At 43.0% G+C, this 22,818-nt stretch overlaps 3 protein-coding genes across 4 annotated transcripts; 1 reads left to right on the forward strand and 2 right to left on the reverse strand.

The window, feature by feature from the left end:
• Positions 1-7,626, reverse strand: LOC118316327 (mucin-5AC). Its single transcript, XM_035644034.2, has 9 exons — positions 7,493-7,626; positions 5,911-5,980; positions 3,314-5,410; positions 3,136-3,164; positions 2,939-3,031; positions 2,442-2,604; positions 2,206-2,273; positions 1,843-1,944; positions 1-1,319 (listed from the first exon to the last, which is right to left on the reverse strand). Exons 2-9 carry the CDS (start codon positions 5,945-5,947, stop codon positions 1,068-1,070), a joined length of 2,841 nt encoding a protein of 946 aa, XP_035499927.2. The 5' UTR covers positions 5,948-5,980; positions 7,493-7,626; the 3' UTR covers positions 1-1,067.
• Positions 7,627-12,402: 4,776 nt separating this feature from the next.
• On the forward strand, positions 12,403-14,786 carry LOC118309076 (tubulin-folding cofactor B). Its single transcript, XM_047334552.1, has 3 exons — positions 12,403-12,754; positions 13,163-13,402; positions 13,947-14,786. Exons 1-3 carry the CDS (start codon positions 12,726-12,728, stop codon positions 14,002-14,004), a joined length of 327 nt encoding a protein of 108 aa, XP_047190508.1. The 5' UTR covers positions 12,403-12,725; the 3' UTR covers positions 14,005-14,786.
• A 1,048-nt stretch (positions 14,787-15,834) lies between these two features.
• Positions 15,835-22,468, reverse strand: LOC118311857 (endoribonuclease ZC3H12A). 2 transcript variants are annotated; one of them, XM_035635955.2, is made up of 6 exons: positions 22,341-22,468; positions 20,744-21,188; positions 20,082-20,221; positions 18,091-18,325; positions 17,824-17,930; positions 15,835-17,669 (listed from the first exon to the last, which is right to left on the reverse strand). In XM_035635955.2, exons 2-6 carry the CDS (start codon positions 21,115-21,117, stop codon positions 16,690-16,692), a joined length of 1,836 nt encoding a protein of 611 aa, XP_035491848.1. In that variant the 5' UTR covers positions 21,118-21,188; positions 22,341-22,468; the 3' UTR covers positions 15,835-16,689. The 2 variants fall into 2 exon arrangements, with proteins under 2 accessions (XP_035491848.1, XP_035491841.1); XM_035635948.2 differs by having other exon boundaries at positions 22,296-22,449.
• Positions 22,469-22,818: the final 350 nt, after the last annotated feature.

Consider the following 22,818-nt stretch of genomic DNA (forward strand, 5'->3'; position numbering starts at 1 on the left):
TATAGTTTATCAGATATATTTTTTTAGGCACTATTGTCATATTTTACAGTACACAAAACTAGAATAAACAGACACCTTTCTGATTTCATTTAACATTTACATGACACCATTGTACCCCAAAAATATATATTTTGTACACCACACAGACATCCAATTCACGATTCACAAAAAAAAAATTGACAAAAAGTAGCCAAAGCACTTAATTGCACATCTCACTGTGATTACATTTACAGAAATTCTTCAGCGAACCTTCACAAGACCCTTTGACAGCTCAACCTTTGAGTTTCATAAAGTGCATATAGACTCGTAGCTGCGTTACTCTCACAATGGCTTGATGAAAAGATGAAAATCAAACATGGTTTCAAACACCTGATCCACGCAAGGTTGCGTTTCCGCTCACTCGCCCATCCAAAGTTCTGATTTGTTCACAATCAGTTGACAGTGGGAAGGCGCAGAGCAAACTTTCTTCAAGAAGACGGGACATGAATTCAATCACAGTTATGGACAGGGTCATGGCTAAAACAAGGTGTTCAATCCTTTCATTTGATACAAATATTATTTTACTATTCATATACACAAAGACAACATGAAAGTGAAAGAAAATATTCTAATACCGTCTATTTATATGTCAATTAAACCAAATAGGCTTTGTGCTATTTTCTTTAAAAGCCACCGTTGAAAATAATTCACATCTTAAAGTGAACAATTTAAAGTTTTTTAAACTTTAATCTGAAGAAAAAAGTTTTGTTTTGATGTCTTATTTTGTTACTTATGAAGACAAAAACATTTGAACTTGATATGTTTTCTTATTTAGATATGCTGTTCAAAGCCATTTTTTCATTGGTCTTGAATCTGATTTCAAACATGAGGGGAAGCATTGATAACACAAGAAATGAAATCTTTACATAGTCCCATACATACATTTATATATACAGTACATATGTACAGTACAATCACATGAATATCACTGAGATGTATGAAATGGTGCTTTATTTCTGAAAAGGACTGGGAGTTTCACAGAGCTCTGGTTACCTGACGACCCACGCAGCAAGTGAGCCAGCTCATACTCACAGCATCGAAGCCAAGGCAAGCAGTAGAAGTAAGCAAGAAATCAGCCCTGTGTGAAGATGAGCGCCTCTCGTGGCGTAGGAGGGGACATTCAGCGTGCCATTCAGCCACAGGCAGGAGGTTGCGGTGGCGTTGCAGCACTCTAGATGACACGAAGGTTGCGTCGAGGCCGTGCACGAGGTTTGGCCAGAGCAGTTGGCGATGCAACCTGCCGTCCACTGCAACTTTGTCTCCAAGGTCTCCTTTTTGAGCTGCAGGGGCGATAGTGAGTGAGAAAGAACAGCGTGTAACACAGAGATATTAAAATGTTGCTTAAGAAAAACACTGGAGTCTGTGTATTAGTGAATACACTGAGGAATGTTATCTATTGTTTTGATGTGGAGCTTTCACATAGTATCTGTCTGTAAAACATAGAAATATTATCATAAGACATTTTTAAAGATGTCAATAATTTACAATGGCGGCTTTTAAAGAAAATGGCACAGAAACCATTTGGTTTGCTTTACGTTTAAATAGACGGTATTAGAGTCTTTTCTTTCACTTTCATGTTGTATTTGTGTATATGAATAGTAAAAGAATATCCGTGGGCAGGGATAATCTAAAGCGTGAAAAACACAGACACAAATTGAATACTTTGAAAGTCAGATAATATCAACCAGAAAGAATCTGGACTCCAGAGGGTTATTGGACATTTTAATGAATCTCACGTTTACAAATTCATCATTTAACATTGCGAGACCTATGTTGTTCGTCAGTATGTTTCGCGGCTCTCACCTGGCAGTGTGGCTGTGAGGATGAGCAGCTTTGTAGGGCTGCACTTATGAAAGCTGTGTAGCAAGTTGTGCCGGTACATACACCCTGATGGCATTTGTTTCCCTGAAAGAGAGAAAAAAGAACAACACAGGGGAAAGGATTGTATTCATTTCTCACTGTTATCCCTTCTGTATGCCATTAGAATATTAAATACTGACAGCTTTCAGCAGTCAGACACAGAGACCAAATGTGTCTGATTATCTTACGCAAGGTGACCAAGAGGAGACAGAACGACACATGCAGCTAGCCTTCTGCTCACATGTACAGCACGTATCCATTAACATGTCAGCGCACACTCACACATGCAGCCTTTTTTGTCCTTACGTTAATTGCAGCAGTCGAACTGACTTGTGTGGTCGTTGTAGTCGTTGCTTGTGTTGCGGTTGCAGTTACTAAAATATTGTAAAGAAAAGAGTAAAAATGTTGGAATAAGAAATTAAGAATCGAGACTTAAAGTGTATGTCAGTAATTGCAACTTATAAGATGTGATATCATGAAATCATTCACGAGGACAGTATTGTCACGAGATAGGAAGATGTGGAAAAAACAGATCTGTTTACCTGTGGTGGCATTCATCGTCATCATGGATGCAAAATTGCCGCTGAGGCAGTCAGTAAAGTTGCAGCACTTCTCAGAGCAGTTGGTCTGGGAGGCATTGACGCAGCTCGCAGCACAAGTGTCGCTGCAGCTCACAGTGTAATACATGTCCATCTGCCTTATCAGCTGATACAACACAGAATGACACATTAGTAGACAAGTAGATAACTTAATTTATCTTTTTTTTCCAATAATTTTTCATTAAAATAAGTTTGTGTAGACATTGGAAGTGTACAGCATATAGAAAATGACTACTACTCTTTACTTTTACTGGTTACTTACAGATATCACTCCAACTTTTGAATGCTCAGCTGCCTCGACAAGTTACTAATACGATGCAACATTTCTTGTATACTTTGCCATATGTACATGTAAATGAATACATTGAAGGATTTTCAATGCATTAAATAGTTTTGTTCGAGGGCTCAAAAGTTTTTCTCAGTGTCGTTGGCCTTCCTACCTGACAATAGCAACCAGCAGCACATGAAGTGGCATTTTGACTGGTGTACATTGTGTAGCAGTCTGAGTAGTTACAGCTGAATGAGGGGCAGTTCTGTATGAGAGAGATGCAAGGTACACGATGAAGATGAGAGACTAAAGGGATGAAGAAGAGACAATTTTTTTTCTCTAAAAAAGTTGACTTGCCCCCCTACTCACAAAGTTTGATGAAGTTCCATTCATGTAACCTGTGGCAAAAAAATATGGATGTCAACAATAGGGATAAAAAGAGAATTAGCAATAATTTCATTTTATATACATGGGACTGAACAACGACTGGAAAGTTATTTAAAACTTTCAGCACCAGAAGTCATGGAGGAAGCTGAACTGGTCCTACCCGAGGTTGTGGTGATGTTGCTGGACTGGGCCATGGCTGTAGAACCAGCTGTGGAGGAGGCAGAGGTGGTTCCTGAAATTGCAACACTGACTGAATTAGAAGACGTCATAGATGTTGAAGGTGCAGAATTGGCACTGGTTGTTGTGTTGATGTTTGTGGCAGACTGGGGGGTAATGGTGATTTTTATGCCTCCAGAGGTGGTAGTGGTGTTGGGGAATTGGTTGGTGGTAGTTGCTATAACTCCAGATATGTTAGATATTGTGGAGGACTGAGAGCTGATGGATCCTGAGCCTCCGGAGGTGGTAGTGGGGGATTTAGTGGTAGTGGTGATTGCTGTGCCTCCGGAGGTTGCAGTGGTGGTGGGGGATAGGGTGGTGATATTTTCCATGGTGGTGGATGCTGAGCCTCCTGAGGAGTTGGTGGAGGATGACTGAGTGGAGAGGTTGGTAATTGTTGTGCCTCCTGAATTGGTGGTTGTTGTGGGAGACTGTGTGGCTGGGATGGATGCTGAGCTTCCAGAGGCGTTGGTGGAGGGTGACTGAGTGTTGATGGTGGATGACTGGGTGGAGGAGTTGGTGAGTGTTGTGCCTCCTGAAGTGGTGGTTGTTGTGGGAGACTGGGTGGCTGGGATGGATGCTGAGCTTCCAGAGGCGTTGGTGGTGGAGGATGACTGGGTGGTGGTGGTATTTACTGTGCCTCCGGAGGAAGCTGTGGTTGTGAGAGACTGGATGATGGTGGATGCTGAGCCACCAGAGGTTGCTGTGGTTGTGAGAAACTGGATGGTGGTGGATGCTGAGCCTCCGGAGGTGTTGTTGGACGGTGTCTGAGTGTAGATGGTGGATGACTGAGTGGAGAGGTTGGTAATTGTTGTGCCTCCTGAATTGGTGGTTGTTGTGGGAGACTGTGTGGCTGGGATGGATGCTGAGCTTCCAGAGGCGTTGGTGGAGGGTGACTGAGTGTTGATGGTGGATGACTGGGTGGAGGAGTTTGTGAGTGTTGTGCCTCCTGAATTGGTGGTTGTTGTGGGAGACTGGGTGGCTGGGATGGATGCTGAGCTTCCAGAGGCGTTGGTGGTGGAGGATGACTGGGTGGTGGTGGTATTTACTGTGCCTCCGGAGGAAGCTGTGGTTGTGAGAGACTGGATGATGGTGGATGCTGAGCCACCAGAGGTTGCTGTGGTTGTGAGAAACTGGATGGTGGTGGATGCTGAGCCTCCGGAGGTGTTGTTGGACGGTGTCTGAGTGTAGATGGTGGATGACTGAGTGGAGAGGTTGGTAATTGTTGTGCCTCCTGAATTGGTGGTTGTTGTGGGAGACTGTGTGGCTGGGATGGATGCTGAGCTTCCAGAGGCGTTGGTGGAGGGTGACTGAGTGTTGATGGTGGATGACTGGGTGGAGGAGTTGGTGAGTGTTGTGCCTCCTGAATTGATGGTTGTTGTGGGAGACTGGGTGTCTGGGATGGATGCTGAGCTTCCAGAGGCGTTGATGGTGGAGGATGACTGGGTGGTCGTGGTATTTGCTGCGCCTCCGGAGGAGGTTGTGGTTGTGGGGGACTGGGTGATGGTGGTATTTGCTGTGCCCCCGGAGATGTTTGATGTTGTTGGCGACTGGGTGGTGGTGGGATTCGCTGTGCCTCCGGAGGTGGTGATGGTGGATGCTGAGACTCCGGAGGTTGCTGTGGTTGTGAGTGACTGGGTGGTAATTACTGTACCTTCATAGGTGGTGGAGTTGGTGGACAGGATGGTGGTTGCTGTGCCATTGGCGGCCGTCATAGGGGATTGTGTGGTGGATGAAGTTGTTGCAGATCCAGAGGTGGCAGTGGGGGACTGGGAGGTAGAGGCTCCTGTGCTTCCGGCATTGGTGCTGATGGTCGGAGATTGGATGACAGCGTTTGCTGTGGCTACAGAGGGGGCAGAGGTGGTATTGCTGGTGTTTGCTGAGGTTTCAGGCATCATGGTCGTCGAGGGCTGATCGGTGGTGCTGTTAACTGTCATGGCTGCAGTGGTGACATTTGGGGTTGATGTGGAATTTTGACCCGACACTAATACTGCTGGCAGAAGTAGTCCTAATAGGAGGAGGTGCAGGATACCTGTGGAGCCTGGCATTTTGGGAAACATTGTAGGAAGTACTTAATTGCAGTATTTAGCATAGCATTGTGGAACTTTTGATAATATCAGGTAAAATGCATGTGTCCAACATTAGTTAGTATTTAAAAAAAAGGAAACATGGAATATGATGCTATGAAAATAAGAATGTGCTTTGATGGAATTATTATAGTTAATTATTATTTTTGATTTCAGATATTCTATTTTTAGATGTTACTACTGTTACAAATTTTTCGGGGGGTCAAATGTTTTTCTTTATCTTTTTGTTGTTTTTCCTGATCTGAATTTTGGGTCTAAGGCTAAAGGTCTTGTGAGCTTGTACACATTGTAAAGTGCTTCAAGAAAAATTTGTGATTTGCGGATATATAAATGAAACTGAAGGACAAAGTTGGTTTCGATAAAAAAGACTTTCCACAATGCACCTCTTAAAAGGGAACGTGTATGTGACCACTGACAAGGATTTTAAACAGCCAAAACAAACATACTCACTTACCTGTGTATTTATTTAGAGTGGTGGGGGCCATTTTCATGTAGAGAGACAGGGAGAGAGCTCTTTGTCCAACCTGTAATAAAATCATGCCTGTTAAGATCCTGTTAAAATGGAAGGGCAAAACATACACTTAACATGAATGGGCAGCTGCAAGACATTCTCCTATTGATGTGCGCCTAGGTTTTGTGAAGACATAATGACATATCTCAATCTGAGCAATGACAAGCTGTATTTGTGCGCCGACAGAAGGTCTTTATGATGAATAGTAATGTGGGCACAAACTGTTTACCCATGCTAAGAGGACTCTGATTTACAATCACGCTCATTCCCTGTTACCCAGCTGGGCAGTCTTTCTGATCTTTGGGAGCTAAGTCATCCGCGGTCTCTTCTCTTTACAATCCTCTAATTGTTCTGGTGAAACTGATCCTGCAATTTTGTGAGTCACAGATACCAGAAACTGATGAATGTGAGATTTAAATGCTGCACTTCAGGTTCCCCCCCCCCCCCCCCCTGCACATATTTATTACGCACATTTCTCACATCAGTAGCACTTTCCTAGTTTAAGCATGATAAGCAATTTTTTTTTACTAATATTCACCCGCTCATGAGTTCATTCCTCCTAAAATTAGTGTTGTAGTGTTGTAATACGCAATTATATCATGAGTCTGTTTGCAATGCTTTATAAGTGAACACAATTAAAATGTGTTTGTTCCTTGAGCAGTCCCCTTGGGAGAACTGCTAGGGCGGCTTGTTTTTTCCCCTCTCCCTTGGATCTCAGCATGGCCTCCTTAGGGCTCGACACCCTGGAAACTGAGTAACAACACAAGTCACTTTGGCGTCCACATTAAAATGCTGTGGTCAATTGATGTGCATTGCATTAAGAAGTGTCCTCAGGTTCTGAATCCAGAAGTCCATAAACTATAATGTACATTTTCCTCATGTTGTTGAAATGAAGCATGCAAGATTGACTCCAATGACTTCCGAGGTTATCATGACCGCATCAACAGTATCCCCTAATGTGAATATGTGGCAATTTCACAAATGGAAATATCTTTCGTAAGATACATTTATTTCTGACTGTAATGTGAATAAATGATGGTTTGTTTCGTGACAGGAGGAGACGCTACGAACGGAAAAACCTGCTAATGTTTTGTGAAAAACTTTATAATCAGCCGAAATGGGTTTGTTTTAAGGATATGATACAAGTTATTGTGCTTGGGATTAAATGTTATAACAAGTAATCTTTTACTGGAAAAAACATAAGGTCAATATTTTTTGGGGAAATATAGAATACTCTCAATCAATTTGACAAGTTCATTCATATTTATCAAAACAATTGTAAGTGGCTGACTTATTCATCATAGAACACATTAATAATGCACACATGAAAAAATGTTTGTAACAGAAAATGTCAAAACACAACAAATTCCCATAACGTTGCCCTGCTGTATCATTCCCTGGTGACAATGGTGACATTGTTTTTCGTGTCCTAGTGATTCCTCTTGCTCTAATACCAAAGCTGCATTTAGCTGAATTCAAATCATGCTCACAAAATTCATAATTTAAAATCATCGAGTCCACTCACCTGCTGTGCACTGTGGTGGGATTTTTGAGTCAGCTGTGGTTGAAGTGAATGAGCTCTTTCTCTCTCTCACTGTTGTTCCGTTTCTCTCTGTTGCTCTCTGTCCTCTCACGTCCTGCTGACAGCACTGTAGTGGCTGTGTAATGAGTGGAAAACGCTCACCTGCACAGCTATACCAGTGTGAGAGGAGAGAGGAGGAGACTAAAACCCTCCTGTTGCTGGGTGGGTCTAAAGATGCCCCTAGAACTGATGGGTTAATGCATCCTGGGGGGGAAAAAGGGGGTATTTTTAATATTGATCAAACTAGAGCAATACATATATAAACGGAAAGTGCTTATTTCACATTATCCCAAACAAACACTTTAAATACGCCCTGTACCCTCAGCCCTCAGAACGTCTTGTAACACCGTTTTCCTGTGTTCATCTGATATGCTGTGATGGAGGTTGATCAGAACTGTGCAACCAGCAATTAAAGATTTATAAAAAATAACTCAGTGGATTAAGCCTTTGCTAAAGCCCCCAAAAAGGATACAGGTAAGATTGCAGTGGCCCTGTGGGCTCATTGTATAGGGAAAGCTCCTGGTTTCTGTTCAACACAATGTGAAATCAGATCCCCGCTCTCTGCCCGTCATAAAGCCCCCACACACTACAATGACCTCTTTGTGGCCCCAAGAACATAGAATTCTTGGGCACGACACAAAAGGCACTTGCACAATTCAGGTGACAGAAATCCTTCCTTTTCTTCTGCGGCATCGCGGCAGCATAGAACACATGAAATGTGTCTTTTGTGTACAGATACGTATTGTGCTTGTTGAAGACAAACAGGCTTTGAGGGCTAATTTGAAATATTCTAAATCACAACGTATTCTTTTGAATTGCTGGTTATGATACATACTGAAGCAACAACTACGTATCCAAAAGGCTCAGTCAGCATCGTCTGGGAATCACCATTTCTATCAGTGAGGCAAAGTAACAGGTGTAAAAAACCCCTGCTGTATACTGTATTTAAGCAAAGAATAGCTTCACATTATTTTGAAAATGTCTTAAAAATACCAGCACGTCCATGTGTACGTTGAAATAGTTATCTGTAGTTGTAATTGTTCCTCTCATCCATACTGGCTGCGAAGATTTCCCTCCTTTTGCTCACCATTTTAGCATTGCAATGCTTTAACACTGACTCAAAATTGATAGTTGAAAAAAAAAGGATTTAAATTCATGCAACAGAACGAGATATATCTTTTTTATTTAAATTTCATAAATTCTTCTTTCTTGTTAAAACTGTAGCCCGTTCGATCATACATTCTGGTGTGTAATGCTAGTAGTGGTTATTTATTATTATTATTATGATTATGATTATGATTATGATTATGATATGATGATTATTATTATTATTATTGTTATTATTATTATTATTATTATTATAATGTAGCCTCAAGCCTCTAGCATAGAGGAGGAACAAGCTGAGGTCTGGTGAGCTCAATTCTTTCTATCGCCACAAACAGATATATTTTTTTCAAACTTGTGTTATTCAGCGCAGACAAGCGCTGCGATCACTGGCTGTTCCGTGACATCACCATTGATGCATTAGCAGAACTGGATGTAGCACTGTCACTCAGCTTTGCTGCCAATTTTTCCCCAGTGGCCAATCACGATACTGCAACAACAACAACAACAACAAAAGGTCTGTATGACCTGAAAGTATCGGTCACCCGTGGTTGGTTTCTTTAAAGAATTTTTTAGCTTTTTATCCATGTGAAAATTCCCCGAAAGGCTAGAGGAGTGAGGTCAACTTTTTGTGAAGCCTTCTCAAATATAAAGTAACAGCAGTCATGCAAACCTGTAAAACAGGTCAGTTTTTTTTAATCCTTTTATTCTTCACTATATGTCCATTCATCTGATAATGACTTTGAGTTTTTAGGTCCCCTCCCTCCCCCCTGAAAAACTGTATTTCACAGAAATTGCTTCCTGATATGACTTCCTCTGTCGTCAATTCAAGTTACGAAATGTCACTGTCTTTAGGAATTTGATAACCTTTAATTAGCATTCATAAGCCTATGTAATATCCAACATTGCTGCTGGTCAAGTTGCTTACTTAACCAGCAACTCTTTCAATTTTATGACTTGAAAATGTGACTCCATTCTTTTAAATATGAGGCGGTGGGAAGAATTCTTTCTAAAGTCCTTGCTGTATTGTACTGGTTATCCTGGCTTTACAAAATATATCAATAGCTTCCATTGTCAGTTTAGTTCCAGTTCAGTTCAGTCGTTTATTGTCATTCAAACATGTTGAAACATGAGGGAATGAAATTTGTTACCCCAAACCAGCAGTGTACTCAATAAATAACAGTCATAACTAAAATAATGAGCTAAAATGGTCCTTGGGGGAAATTTGTTGTTGGAGTCTGCACATGTATTTATATAAAAAACACATATACACACAATAACTACTGTACATCCTCACATATGCATGTTTACACATTAACATGTTCATGGCTGTATACTGTATAACATAGTAAAATGAGTATCCCAGCCCAGTATATTTGTGTATTTTGTTCTATACCTCAAAGTATCCAAACATTTACTCTACAAACCAATAATCGAACGAGAGACTGTGAGGAAATTAGATAACCGAGACATCGTTTTTGGTTGGTAAAATCTGGCTGTAATGTTTGGTTGTTTTTTTCGCATTGTGCGTGTACAATGTGTTCGTGAGGACGTGACCCGAGATGCGCGGGCTAAAGGTTGGACAAAATATATACACCTTTTCACACACAGCACTGTCGCCAGAACCTTCAGGCTCACATTTCATTTGAATGACCAGCTTTATTCTGAAACCAAAAACTCTTGTATTGTGACTAATCAACTGGAAGAAAAAAGAAAAATGCCGTCCCCCTTTCATACTCCAGAACAGAGAGATGATGCGGTGGTGTTTGGGCTAAACAAACAGCTCTCTAATGCTGCTGCTGACCGGCAACCTCCAGAGAAACGTTTTGACAGCCCGTAGCGCGCGTCCTTGGGTCTTCAGCAACACACCTGCCAACACATAAAGTGATGCTGTTGTCACACTGTAAATTTGAAAAATCTTTGATTAAATATCATCATCTTAATAATAGTCATGTTTTCATTTCAACAAATGCAGTTTCTTTTTGTTTCCATTCGAAACAAATAAATACAAACAACCTTTTGGCCCCAAATTTGTTTAACACTTCCTCAGTTCCTATTCACTTCAAACAGAACAGATGGATGCTGACACCGAATCCTCCGACGGGGTTAGCGCGGAGTCTTATTCACATTGTAGTTAAGGCTCAGTCGCCCAAATTAAGCAGCCTGCATGCAGCTACGCTGTAACTGCACGACTAAGAAGATTAGAACAGATTTACCCACCACGCAGTCGTCAGCAGCACTGTTCACACCCGGCTTGATACGTAGCAACGGGTCAGTTTCACCTCATTGGCGTTCACCCGGCGCTGTACCGAGGCCCAGGGAGCGGAAATGGGAGCCACTCATTTTTTTTTATGACCTCACATGGGAGGGTTTCCCCCAGATCGACAGTTGAGCTTCTGGCAAAGGTCGGTGTCCAGCTCTGTCCGTACATTTCCAACAGTCTGTTTGTGTTTGTGTGCGAGGTCGCAGCATTGGCGGCATTCGCCAATGCTGTAGATGGGATCTACACCTGATCCTCTGGACTCATGAGACCACGGTGCAGTAAAACCCCATGAATACACTCAAATGTAGAGATTGACTATTATTTTCGGGCCACACTACTTCCCCTTACGAACATCCACATAATTTGCTCTCCAGAAAGAAAATGCTCCAACATGATGGCTTGTACCCTGTGGACTGTGTTTACGTGGACATTCAAGGGGATACTGTGCACCTGCAGGTTCCTTTGGGTGAGTGTCTTTTGTATTGAATTGAAATTCAAATCTTCCATTCATAGCTCTGTTTTTTTTTCAAACATCTCTGATCTTTCCCGTCTTTACTCGCATGTTTTAACAAATATATGTGGACACAAAAAGAAAAGTTTGAATGTCAAATTGATACCTGCAAATAAGGAAAAAAACCCAAATACAATCAAAAAAAAAATCCATAGGAAAAAGTACCAAGACATAATGTAAACACCTTGGAGTTAAGATAACCTGTATGGTCCCGAAACATTTCATCCACTTGTTTACTTTGAGTGACAATGATAGGAAATTATTTAATCCCTTGGGTATTTTGATGGGTTTGATGTTCATAGTGACTTTACAATAAACCCTGTTCGTTAACCTTGCAGATTTGCCCATACAACGCAATCAAATTCTTGCCAAGGGAACAACACATTACAGAGGAGTCAAGTCGACCAGCTAAACCACTTGTGGGTAAGGATCTCTAAAAGAAATCGCCAAAAGTCTGCAAATAAAATCTTAAATTTCGACTTTATGTATCTGGTTTTGTTCTATTCCGAGAGGCTGGTAATCATAGTAAATTCATTGCTTTTATGGAATTATGAATGTAAACAGACGACAAGCTGTAATGTTTTATCAGGTTCATGAGGATAACGGGTCTATCTGCACCCTGCTGTAAATTTACTCCGCGCACGTGCCGCATGTAGAGGGCTACCACATATCCTTGGCCACACGTAAAGGCTGCAGATTGAGGTGCAGGTCACGCCCTTTTGGCTCTGTTTGTCAGGTTTTGAAAGCAAAGGGATTGCGGCCATACCAGGGAGCCCTGACCGAAAGACTGCCCTTAATAAAAGACTGACCAAGGCCGAGTCAGAGATCCTGTCGCTCAAGACCAGATTTGCCTGTGAGAAAGTGTCCTGGGAGAAAAGGTTCGCCGAGCTGCAACGAAAACAGGAAGAGCTGCGTCATCAGGTGTGTTTGTGAACCGTGTGTGTGAGGATGAGATCGTGTTTATGACTTAATGAATGGCAACTTTGCCTCCGTCTCCTCAGCTGGCCTCTGAGGCTGGAGTGTTGGTGGCCAGTTGTGACGACCAGGGAGAGTCCGGGGGGGGCAACGGAGAACTGTCTGAGGAGTGCTCAAGTAAACCACAGTGAAATATTGACAAGTTTTCCTACATGCGAGGCCATTCATTTTAAATAACAGTGTCGAGTGCTATTCCCTGGTGAACAGGCGGCCTCTCAAGGCGCACGTATCAACGCAGAGGGTCTGAGGCGTCATCAAAAGGCAGCACCAACGCGAGCAGTTTGCCAGACAGACGGTTATCTTCCTCATCAGCTCTGAGCTCAATGCTTGCATCCTCATCTTCAGCCACTAGGTACAAGCATGTCCGTACGGCAAACGACCTATATGCTAACCAAATAGCCAGCTGCGTTCACTGCACTGATGTGTCAATATGCTGATCTATTTCTCTGCCAGATATGATGTTCCCAAACTGAGACCCCTTGAAACAAAGCAATTTTTTTTCCAGAAATCAAATATAATTTAAAAACAATTAGAAATAGTGTATTTGAGACATATTTCTTACAAAACATTTATAAAAAAAACACAGATTTCCCCTGCTGAGGTGATCATGACATAATCAGTTGCAATAGGTCGATTTACAGCACCACAGGACAGTGTGACAGAGGGAGAGTCACAACCCCTGAATTAAAGTCCTGTAGACTGGAGCACAGTCAACTCCAGTCTCTGCTGTAACAGCGACTGAACCATCTGTCCCTTTCAGTGTGAGATCATGGCGATCGTCCCAGGGACCTCACCGGGTTTTTGTCCCCCACTCCCCCGTGGACCTGCAGCCGGGCCACCGGGTCAGGGTCATGCTGCCGTCCGGTCGGATCAGCACAGGCACGGTTCGTTTCCTGGGCCACCTGCAGGGGGAGGCAGATCTCCACCTCGGCGTGGAGCTGCAGACGCCTGACCATGGACGACATGACGGCAGCCACAGGGGCCACAGTTACTTTGAATGGTAACTCGTCTCATATCCTTACTGTGTGAACCAAAAGACAACACGTTGCTTGTTGGGCCTTTACGGCTCTACTGGGAATCCACTCGGTGGCACTTCACTGCGATCATTTCACTAGGCCAGCCTACTTCAAATAAAGTATATGTTTGGGAGTTGCTGTCCTGAATCCCGACAGATTTACACACTTACATGAACACATTCAACTTTTGGCCCGTGCGATCCACCTGTTTGTCGAATTCATGAGTGAAACACGCAGACAAGAGGTTTTCTGTGAATGTAGACACAACACTACAGACTGTAGGTATTCGACAGACAAACACCACCTCCGGACCTACTTGTGCACAATTTGTCATTGTGCACGGCAATGACAAATTGGATTTTTATTGTGTGTGGTTGGAGACTGGGCTTGGATCTAGTCTTCTCTTCATCCTTACTCTTAAATAGGTTACACATGTGGACATGTTTAAATGTTAATAATGTGCTTTTCGTTGTTGTTATTGTTGATTTATTCAGTTTCAAATGTGATATTCTTTTTTGTTCTTTGCAGCATGCCTGGATATGGAGCCTTTGTACCATTCCACAAACTGCTGATGGCCTGGGAATAGACAAAAATACATCCACCACAGAATAGTGGACCAACCGATCAGAGGACAGCAGTTACTGTCATTGATCCGATACCTTATTACAATGAGGTGCATTTTTGTATCAAAGTACATGCATAAAAATGTGCATGTTGTGTGTCTTGTGTCTGAATTGAATCACACGTGTAATTGCTATTCACAATTTAAAAAATATTTACAATTTCAACAAATATAGTGACGAGGCACTGTGTGTAGCTTGGGCAGGCTATTAGAGTCACAAAGTGTAATGGACAAAAATGTGCCTCGGTCTCACGGAGAATGCAGAATTTCAAACGCGAATTCCGGCCTGGTTGTAAAAACAAACAAAAACGTGAACAAACAAAAAGAATGGCAACTGTATGGCAGTTAAAAACCTGTTGAGCGCAAAGCATTTTTTCTTGCTCTGAATGACGTCCAAGTATTAGCCTAAAGGGAGTCTCACTCTGAGCAAATAGCTGTAAGTCAGTGCTTGCCAAACTGGGGAGTTATAAAGAAAATGTATATATGTAGGGCAGATAAAGCTAAATATAAATGATACATGGTTCTGTACGGCTTGCAAAGAGTGGGGGTTGGGGCAAGTTTGTGTAAGGACTTCCAACGTAAAAGCAGACGATGAATTTAAAAACAAATGACTCAACAAAACAAAGAAAGAAAAAATGATGGGCCATTTCTTGCCCTCGGTTCCACCAGTACAACAGTGGGTGATGAGGAGACATCGCAGTGCGAAGCCAAACAAGTTCAGACACCATCTGTATGTAGATTTTTACAAAGAGAAACCTGTTCATTTCTCCATAAAATAAAAAAAAAAAAAACCTGTCTTGCGCAACAGAGTCGTTTTTGTCTCAAACAGCATCTGTGCCTTCAAATGCTCAACTGAAGTCCCGAGTACTCCGTTTAAAAAGCTACAAACTGAGTAACACCCAGCAACTGACAGACCTGCTTTGCCATCCTTGGCGGCGCTGACAGAAATGTACAGGTCAGGTTAGGACGTCTTTTCAGAACACTAATTAGTAACAGCAAGAATGTAGGTGAGCTGGAGCGTGCACGCATACAGACCCGCATACAGTGCCCACACTGGGCGACCTTTCCCCTCAGACACGAGAACAGAGTTTAGGATTTGTCAAAGCTTGCAACATGAACCGCAGAGCAAGCTGCCCTTTCCAGAGATTAGGTTAACTTACAGCTTCCTGCAACAATGGAAGTGAAGCGTGGAAAGTTAGTGCGAACAATTCCTACAGGTGCCTCGCCCTTTATGGATTCCTTATGAGCCCTCTATACAAAGTCTGTCTAGGAACAAGCTGTGTGACTACACCGTGATGCATTATTAGGACATCGGTGTTGTATATTTTTACCGGAGTGGTGACAGAGTAGACGCTGGCTTCAAATGATGGCAGAGCAGCACAGTCTCTGTAGACTTAAACCCTGCGGTGCTGGTTTGGGATGAACCGGAACCCCTCTGTGGGAGCGTCTGCGACCGTGTTGGAATGACCTTCATGAATAATATTAGATTTCCATTGTAAAAAGAATTTTCAGGGTTTCCAGCTGCTGGAAAGAGAGAAAAAAAAAAAACGAATCTAAAAATCTAAACACTAAAGACATTAAATTATGTATATTTAAATCACAGCTGGAAAAAAATGGAACTGTATTAAAACTTTTTTACCGGTGGTGCACTTCTGCCGGTGGTGCACCTGAAATCAGTAGGAATTTTAGGCCATATGTTATGATGTAAGCACGAGTGAGTTTCTGTTTCTGATAAATTGTAGAGACCCAGACAAATTAGCTAAGCTCTAGAAAGATTGCTACGGCACAATTAGGTAAACATAATATATTTTTTATTCCAGAGACTCTGTTTTTGCTATACATGCTTACAATCTATGTTTTTCTTAAAACTACATTATACATATATATTTACAGATTAAGAGAACATAATTTCCATACTTATTGTATTGTTTTCTTAATAACATCGTCGATCACGCAGTATCCCAAATGTGCGTTATGTTAAAGCAGCACTTTCTATGAATGTTCCATGACACTGATACTGATTTACAGGAAACAGGTGATGACACACCAGTCAATTCCTTTCACCAACTCCGAAGTCTTTTTTTCCCTCCGTTTCCTTATTGGATTACGATATATTGTAAACGCTATTTGCAAGTCAGAACACTTTGATTAACTGACACTAAATCAACACATTGGGTGGCCCCGACATACACCTCACAGAGATAACATTGAACAGCAGGCTGCTCTGCAGAACTACAGTGACGGTAAAAGCACAAGTAATACTTTATACAGCGATTCCCTACTACGAGAACTTAAAATAAATCACATTTGACACAATATGCATCGACAAACATAACTCTAGAAACTCGAACATAAGCATTTTTCGTCTAGAGGCACTTTTCTTTATCCAAAACATGGATGGCAAGGTTACACTTGACTGCAATGTCACATGAACATAACTCTGGACAGATTGTCCGACCTGTTCATAAATAGCAAGGCAAATTTCACTTTCAGTTCACAGAGTCTTCGCAATTAGCTTTAATCGTTCAACCGTAGACACCGTGGAAGCTTCTCGTGAAAGTCACTGTTGGCTGTGACAGACTTGTGGGACACAACCAAGGTCAACACAAGTACCAAGTTAGTTCTAAAGAAAGTCCAAAGGGATGAAGATCATCCAAATATTCCCTGCTGGGCCTTCAGGTTGAGGATCTCTGCGGCCAGTTTCTCGGCGTCCATCAGATGCGGGAACATTTCCATCACCGTGTCCACCTGTTCCGGATTGAAGATGGCTTGCAGGTTCTTGCGGAGCTCCATCCGTTGGGGGTCGAACGCAGCGGGAGTTGGCTGTTGACGGCCCCAGGATTGGTACTCGTGGCCTTCGTAAGAGCGGCAGGAGTTGTGGGAGTGCGAGGAATGCACCGAAGAGGCTCGGGGAAGCCCCTGGATGGGAACTGACCAGTAACTGTGCTGATTGCGGGGTGCTCCGCTGTAGTGGAGATGGTTGGGGAGACTGCGCTGATGTGGCACACCTGGTGGGAACACGTGAGGATAGTTGGGTTGACAGTTGGAGTCCAGGCTTCCGTGATGTTGACGGTGAACTGTTGAGGACATTGCCTGGGAACAGCATCCACAGGAGTGGCTGTTGTGTCTGGGTCCGGCGAGGGCATTTCGCTGCTGGGACCTGAGCTTGTGGGAGCTGCTGAGGCAATGCGAGTTATCAGAGTACTGGCTCTCAAAAGAGCCCAGCCCAGAATCCAGGTAGTCGTGGGAGATGTTGGCGTAGTAATGATTGGGCACAGAGTGCGGCGCGGGCCAGTCTGTCTGACACAGGCCTCCTGTCACAGAGAAGGGCATGTGATTTGAACTGTTCCTCGGATCCTCCCAGTGCAACAGTTTGTTTTCACTGATGTGACTTGGGTACGAGGATCTTTTTCCGTCCCTCATGACCTCCGTGTTGGCGTCCCGAGGATGGGAATGAGCAGGTCCAATATCAGGCTGAGGCTGTCTGGGAGATAATCTGGCATTTTTATCTTCTTTTGCCGCAGAAATCTGGGCTTTCTCTCTCAGTTCATCAGCCAGAGAGAGGTAGGACTGGTTGGTTCGCTCTGGATGGTAAAACTTACACTTGATGCCGTAAGTGCACTTTTTGTCTGAGAAAAGCAAAAAACACAAAAAGCTATAGGTCATCTCATTTAGGAGCCACATTTCTGTTTTGTCCAAAAAGTGTGAAAAGTCTCACAAATCATTTCTAGTATAAAACGTATTGTAGCTGAAGAGATTCTCTTTCTGATTATAATATCTTACCATATGGACAGAGCTGTCTCTTTTGCTCCGTAGGCAGAGGCTTTTTCCTGAGGAGGTTGTCAAGACTGGGGCCATGGCGACCCAGAGGGTCATCAGGGGGCATGAACCTGGACAAAAAAGAAATGGCCGATCATTGATTTCGTCACTTAATTGTGACAAATCGGATGGACGAGGACCTCATTATTTCCCTCAAGCAGTGATGTGCGCGCTGGAACCACACTAAAAAACGTAAAACCTCACAGGCTCTGCAGGAGACTCGTTGCTTACTTGTCGTTCACGAAGGAGTACATGAGGAGCCTCTCCTCGATGCATTTCTTCCACTCTGGACTTTCTCCTTGGAGGTCTCGGTAGGTGTCATTGGACACGATCACGCCATCCGACTCGTGCGCCAACTTGACGATAAAGCGGTCATCGTAGCAGACCACTCTCTTGCCCCCGACTCGACGCGACGGCGTGAAGACCACTATTTTGCGCTTTTCGAGCTCCATCAGCATGTGTTGATCTGAAATTGCACACAATCATGTTCGCGTCATTGCCCTTTTACGATGCATTTAAGTGCTGTATGCTATAATCCAAGTTGTGTATAAACTGCATACCTTTGTTATGTAACATGATATGCGTGATATACATGTTACGTAACACCATTATCATTCTTTTCAACCGCTCAGTCAAGCAACAAAAACCACACAGCTTAAAACTGTAATAAATATCTTACAAAGCTCCAGCGATCAATCAGTAACCACAAGGTAGGTATTGCATCACCTGTATCTCTATGTACATAATATCATATTACTATACCTGTAAGGTGAGAGGAAATGCATTGTTAGTGCTTATTATACAAATTAAGAGTGAAATGAAATGAACCAGCCAAGAGGCCAGGTGAAATGAAGTTTGTGGCTGAACTATGTATTCACATTGTATGTTCAGCCACTCACAAGCACTTCGCCGACTAAGTGCTCATGTTTTTCAGGGTCAATGTATTCACCTTAGATGATTGTCAGCACTTAACTACACCCTAAGCTATGCACTAAACTAGGTGTGAGGGAACACAGCTGTACTTCCTGGTGGGGCTTTCCCAGGAATGAATCCAGGCTGATTTTTTTAACTTCCTTGTTTGCAGACTGAAAATAGATCCCTCGGATTACCCCACCCAGGCTGCAGAGTTACTAAATCCTCAGAGCCGCAAGGTGATGATGCATCCGTTTCATGAGCACGACCCAGTCTTCGAAGACGTAGTGGGGAGGTGATATTAATCGGGATTGAAAAGATACACCCAGAAACCTTAGTGATTCAGCAATCAGAAATGTATGCTCCTTTCACAGTACGCTCACATTATCATACTGTGCTGCCATGGAATCTCTTACAGGAAGTAGTTTCAAGTTCCCACACTTGCTGCCACGGGTTCATGTTGAAACTTAACTTGGTAACTGCTTGGGTCAAACTTTGTTTCATAATCTGAATTTTTGTTGCCCCACGGATTTGGCACGGGTTCACAAGGCAGTTCAGCCTCTGACAACATTGAAATGTTATCTCAAGGACAGTTGATATGCCTCCCTACGGCGACAGTGATATATGATATTTAAGGGGAAGTAATGGTGAGTAAAGATGAGGCTCAGGAGGAAGTCATTTCAGTGATTTAACCGAACAACTGATTCCTGGCAAACTAGAGGAAGAGGTTCATTTTGGAAAACATGCTCTTTTGATTTCTGGTGGAGAGTCAGGTGAGAAGATTGATACCACTCTTGTACTGTATGTGTATTTTACAGTAACGTATATGGATCCAGCAAGCAGCTGGTTAGTTTAGCGTATAAGGACTATAAACAGCAGGAAACCACTGCCATGACTGTCTGGTAAGAATAGATGAAGACCGCTCGAAACAATACGGGTTTTTCATGGGTTTCGAGCAGTAAAATCACACCAACAACAAAGGGAGAAAGTCCAGAGCTGTGGCTATTAACTGGAAAAAAGTTAGCTAGTTAGGCTGGCTGGGCGGCTGGCCCCTTTGAGGTCATGGTTGCTAGACTAGGGGCAAGGATGAATGATAAAGAGCTATGGTCGTATCTTTTTGAACCAGACCTCATTTCTCGTTTCAATTTCCCAGTTTGCAAAACATTTGCGAATGATAATGGCGTCTGCTTGCGTGTGGTCAATCCAATGACATTGCTTCTGACTTAACTTTTAAGTGTCTAAACTAACTCCATTCTGCTTGCTGAGTGCGAGCTGTTGTGATTGGTCGTGCGTGATTCTTGTGTCGTCACCTGTGATGGGGGCATCCGGTCTGGGCTGCTCTTTGCGCCAGGTGGGAACAAACACGGTAACGGCATTATGACCTTTATCCAGGAAAAAATTCACCGCCAGCTGGATGCCTCGGCAAGAGAACACTTCCTTGTTGCCATGACTGTAAAAGACAGAGGTGAGGGAACATGAGTGCAAATAATAGTTTTAAGTAGTTTGACTTTAAATGTTACGGAGAAGGATACTCAAATTTTTTTTGACGGAACCTTCCCTCTGGCCACTACTTACTGCGAACGTCATGTGTGGCACCTAATTATCTACGAGAAGCCGACATTTCGAGGTGTGTCTCGAGAATTTGCATAGTGACAGCTGCCTTTGCAAAAAACATGCACATACAGGATAGTGAACATTTCAGCGAACAACGTTCTCAAAAAAAACATGCATCCTGCTCCGTGGCGATGGAAGTGAGAGCATGTTTGTGGGGTCAGACTGACAAGGTGCTAAGTGAGTGATAGTTCGAAACATGTCATCTTACAGGTATGTCACTGTCCCCAGGTAGACAACACCAGCTTTGTTGAATGCTGCATATAGTTAATCTTTGTGTACACACATTGGAGCGGCTGCGTGGTTCAAGGTAGCAAAAATGAAAATGACAAATTATGATTTAAGTTACTAACAAAATTACCTCATGGCAACATTGCTGCCGTCGATAACAATGGGCCTCAATTCTGTTTCTGAACTCTTCTGATGCCCCAGTTGCGGTGTGATTCTGGGTCCAAGGGCCCAACTGGGGGGCAGCAGAGGGTCCTTCAGTCCTGTTCCTCTTCTCTCATCGCCGTCAGAACTGGACATGAAGGGTGAAGTGCTGGTCCTGATCCTGACCAGCTCTCCGAGCACCGAGTTGGTGTCTGTGCTGAGCCCCAGCTTCCTCAGAGCGGACCTGATCTCCTCTGAAGAGTAACCCAGCTTCCTGAAGGAGTCCACCCTGAGCTGGAGCTCCTCACTGTCTGGTTCCAGCAGGTCTGTAGCTGAGCTCTGGCTCGGAAGTACCTCATTCATGATGGAGCATCCTCTTTTCAGCTGCGTAGAAGATGTATCAAATGCTCTTCCGGATGATGTTCATAGATTGTCTGAAGAGAAACGACATTCAATTAGGGAAATCCATGTTGAATCATCACAATTTAAGATTTGTACATTTGTTGTTGTCTGTTTGTCTTTTGTTTCTCCTTCAGTATCATCAAGACTTTAAAAAGCATCTTATTCCATACGCTCTGACAAACTCATATATATTCAGAACTGGTTCCAACTCTTCATTGAAGGTGTAAGACACCGTTCCAACAAGCACAAAAACAATCTTTTACACGCCTTTCCCCAAAAACTGTGCCTATAAGACGTATTTCACATTTTTCGGGAGACTGATATCTACACCAATTTAAAACGTGTTGGACAACACAAGTTGGTAGCTGGATCGACTTTAGAGCTGTAAATATTTGTCAATTAATTGACCGAACACGGGATAAATCAGTAAACTACTTATGGATCAAGTGTAGTGTTTTAGTCATTCTTTTAAGGCAAACTGCAAAATATGTGACATCATTAGGGGCGTGTCCATTTTTCTTGCTATTACACAATTACAACTTATTTATATTTTAAGTTTAGGACTGTTGGTGATAATACGGGTGATTTATATAACAATAATAATTCAGCAACATTCAGCTGCGACTCTCATTGCCTTTATTTCACACACGTACACTGGAATAACTACTTCTCATTATCCTTCCTAACACGACCTTGTCTTTTCCAGGTGATTATCACCTATCGTTTATTATCATTATTAAACGTACGCAGCAGGAGATACAAGTACGTTCTCTCCCCATGTCAACGCTGGATATTGGATGTCATACTGTGTGTTGGCGCATTTGAGGACCAGGACTGAAAACCGACACAGAAACACGGCGGCTCGCCTACAGTATAGTACAAGTATCGACTATAAAAGAGGCCTGCGCTCCTGAAACACTTTGAATAAAGACAGTTAAACACACAAGGAAGGACGACTGCGCTGCTTTACGCGCGGTTTGTACCAACTGTTAGATTAGGTAAGAAACGTGCATCTACTGTAGTAGTAGATGCACGTTGACAGAAGTTTCCAACGGGACATGTCAGCAGCGAACCGGCCGCCACTTTCTTTTCTCCCTCTTCCTCGTCACCACATGTCACCGGGCCGAGGAGAAACTCACCTCCACGGCGCGAGGCCTCGTCCCCGCGCGTCCCGCCGAACTCACCTGGAACTCGCGTTCACGCTTCGGAGTACAGTGGCTTTGACAAGGTTTTCCGACTTCTTGGCACCGCCCTCTCGAAAGGAGAAGGAAAAGAAGAAGAAGAAGAAGAAGCAGAAAAAAAAACAGGGGGGGGGGGGGGGGGGGGGAGATTTTTCTCCTCCGGGCGGAGACGCGCGGGGCCATGAAATCATTTGCATATATCAGATAAGGTGGTGCTGCTTTACTCAGTCACGTTGTTTACAATGTGTTTTATACTTATTAATATACAGGGTACTCCAGTAAGTATAGCACCACTACCACCACTACCACAATACTACTACTACTACTACTACTAATAATAATAATAAATAGCTTTACTACCACCACTACCCCAATACTACTACTCCTTATAATAATGAATAGCACCAATACCACAATATTACTACTAGTTATAATAATGAATAGCACAACTACCACCACTACCACAATACTACTACTACTT

This window comes from Scophthalmus maximus, chromosome 1 (genome assembly GCF_022379125.1).
Source record: "Scophthalmus maximus strain ysfricsl-2021 chromosome 1, ASM2237912v1, whole genome shotgun sequence".
Classification (NCBI taxonomy): Eukaryota; Metazoa; Chordata; class Actinopteri; order Pleuronectiformes; family Scophthalmidae; genus Scophthalmus; species Scophthalmus maximus.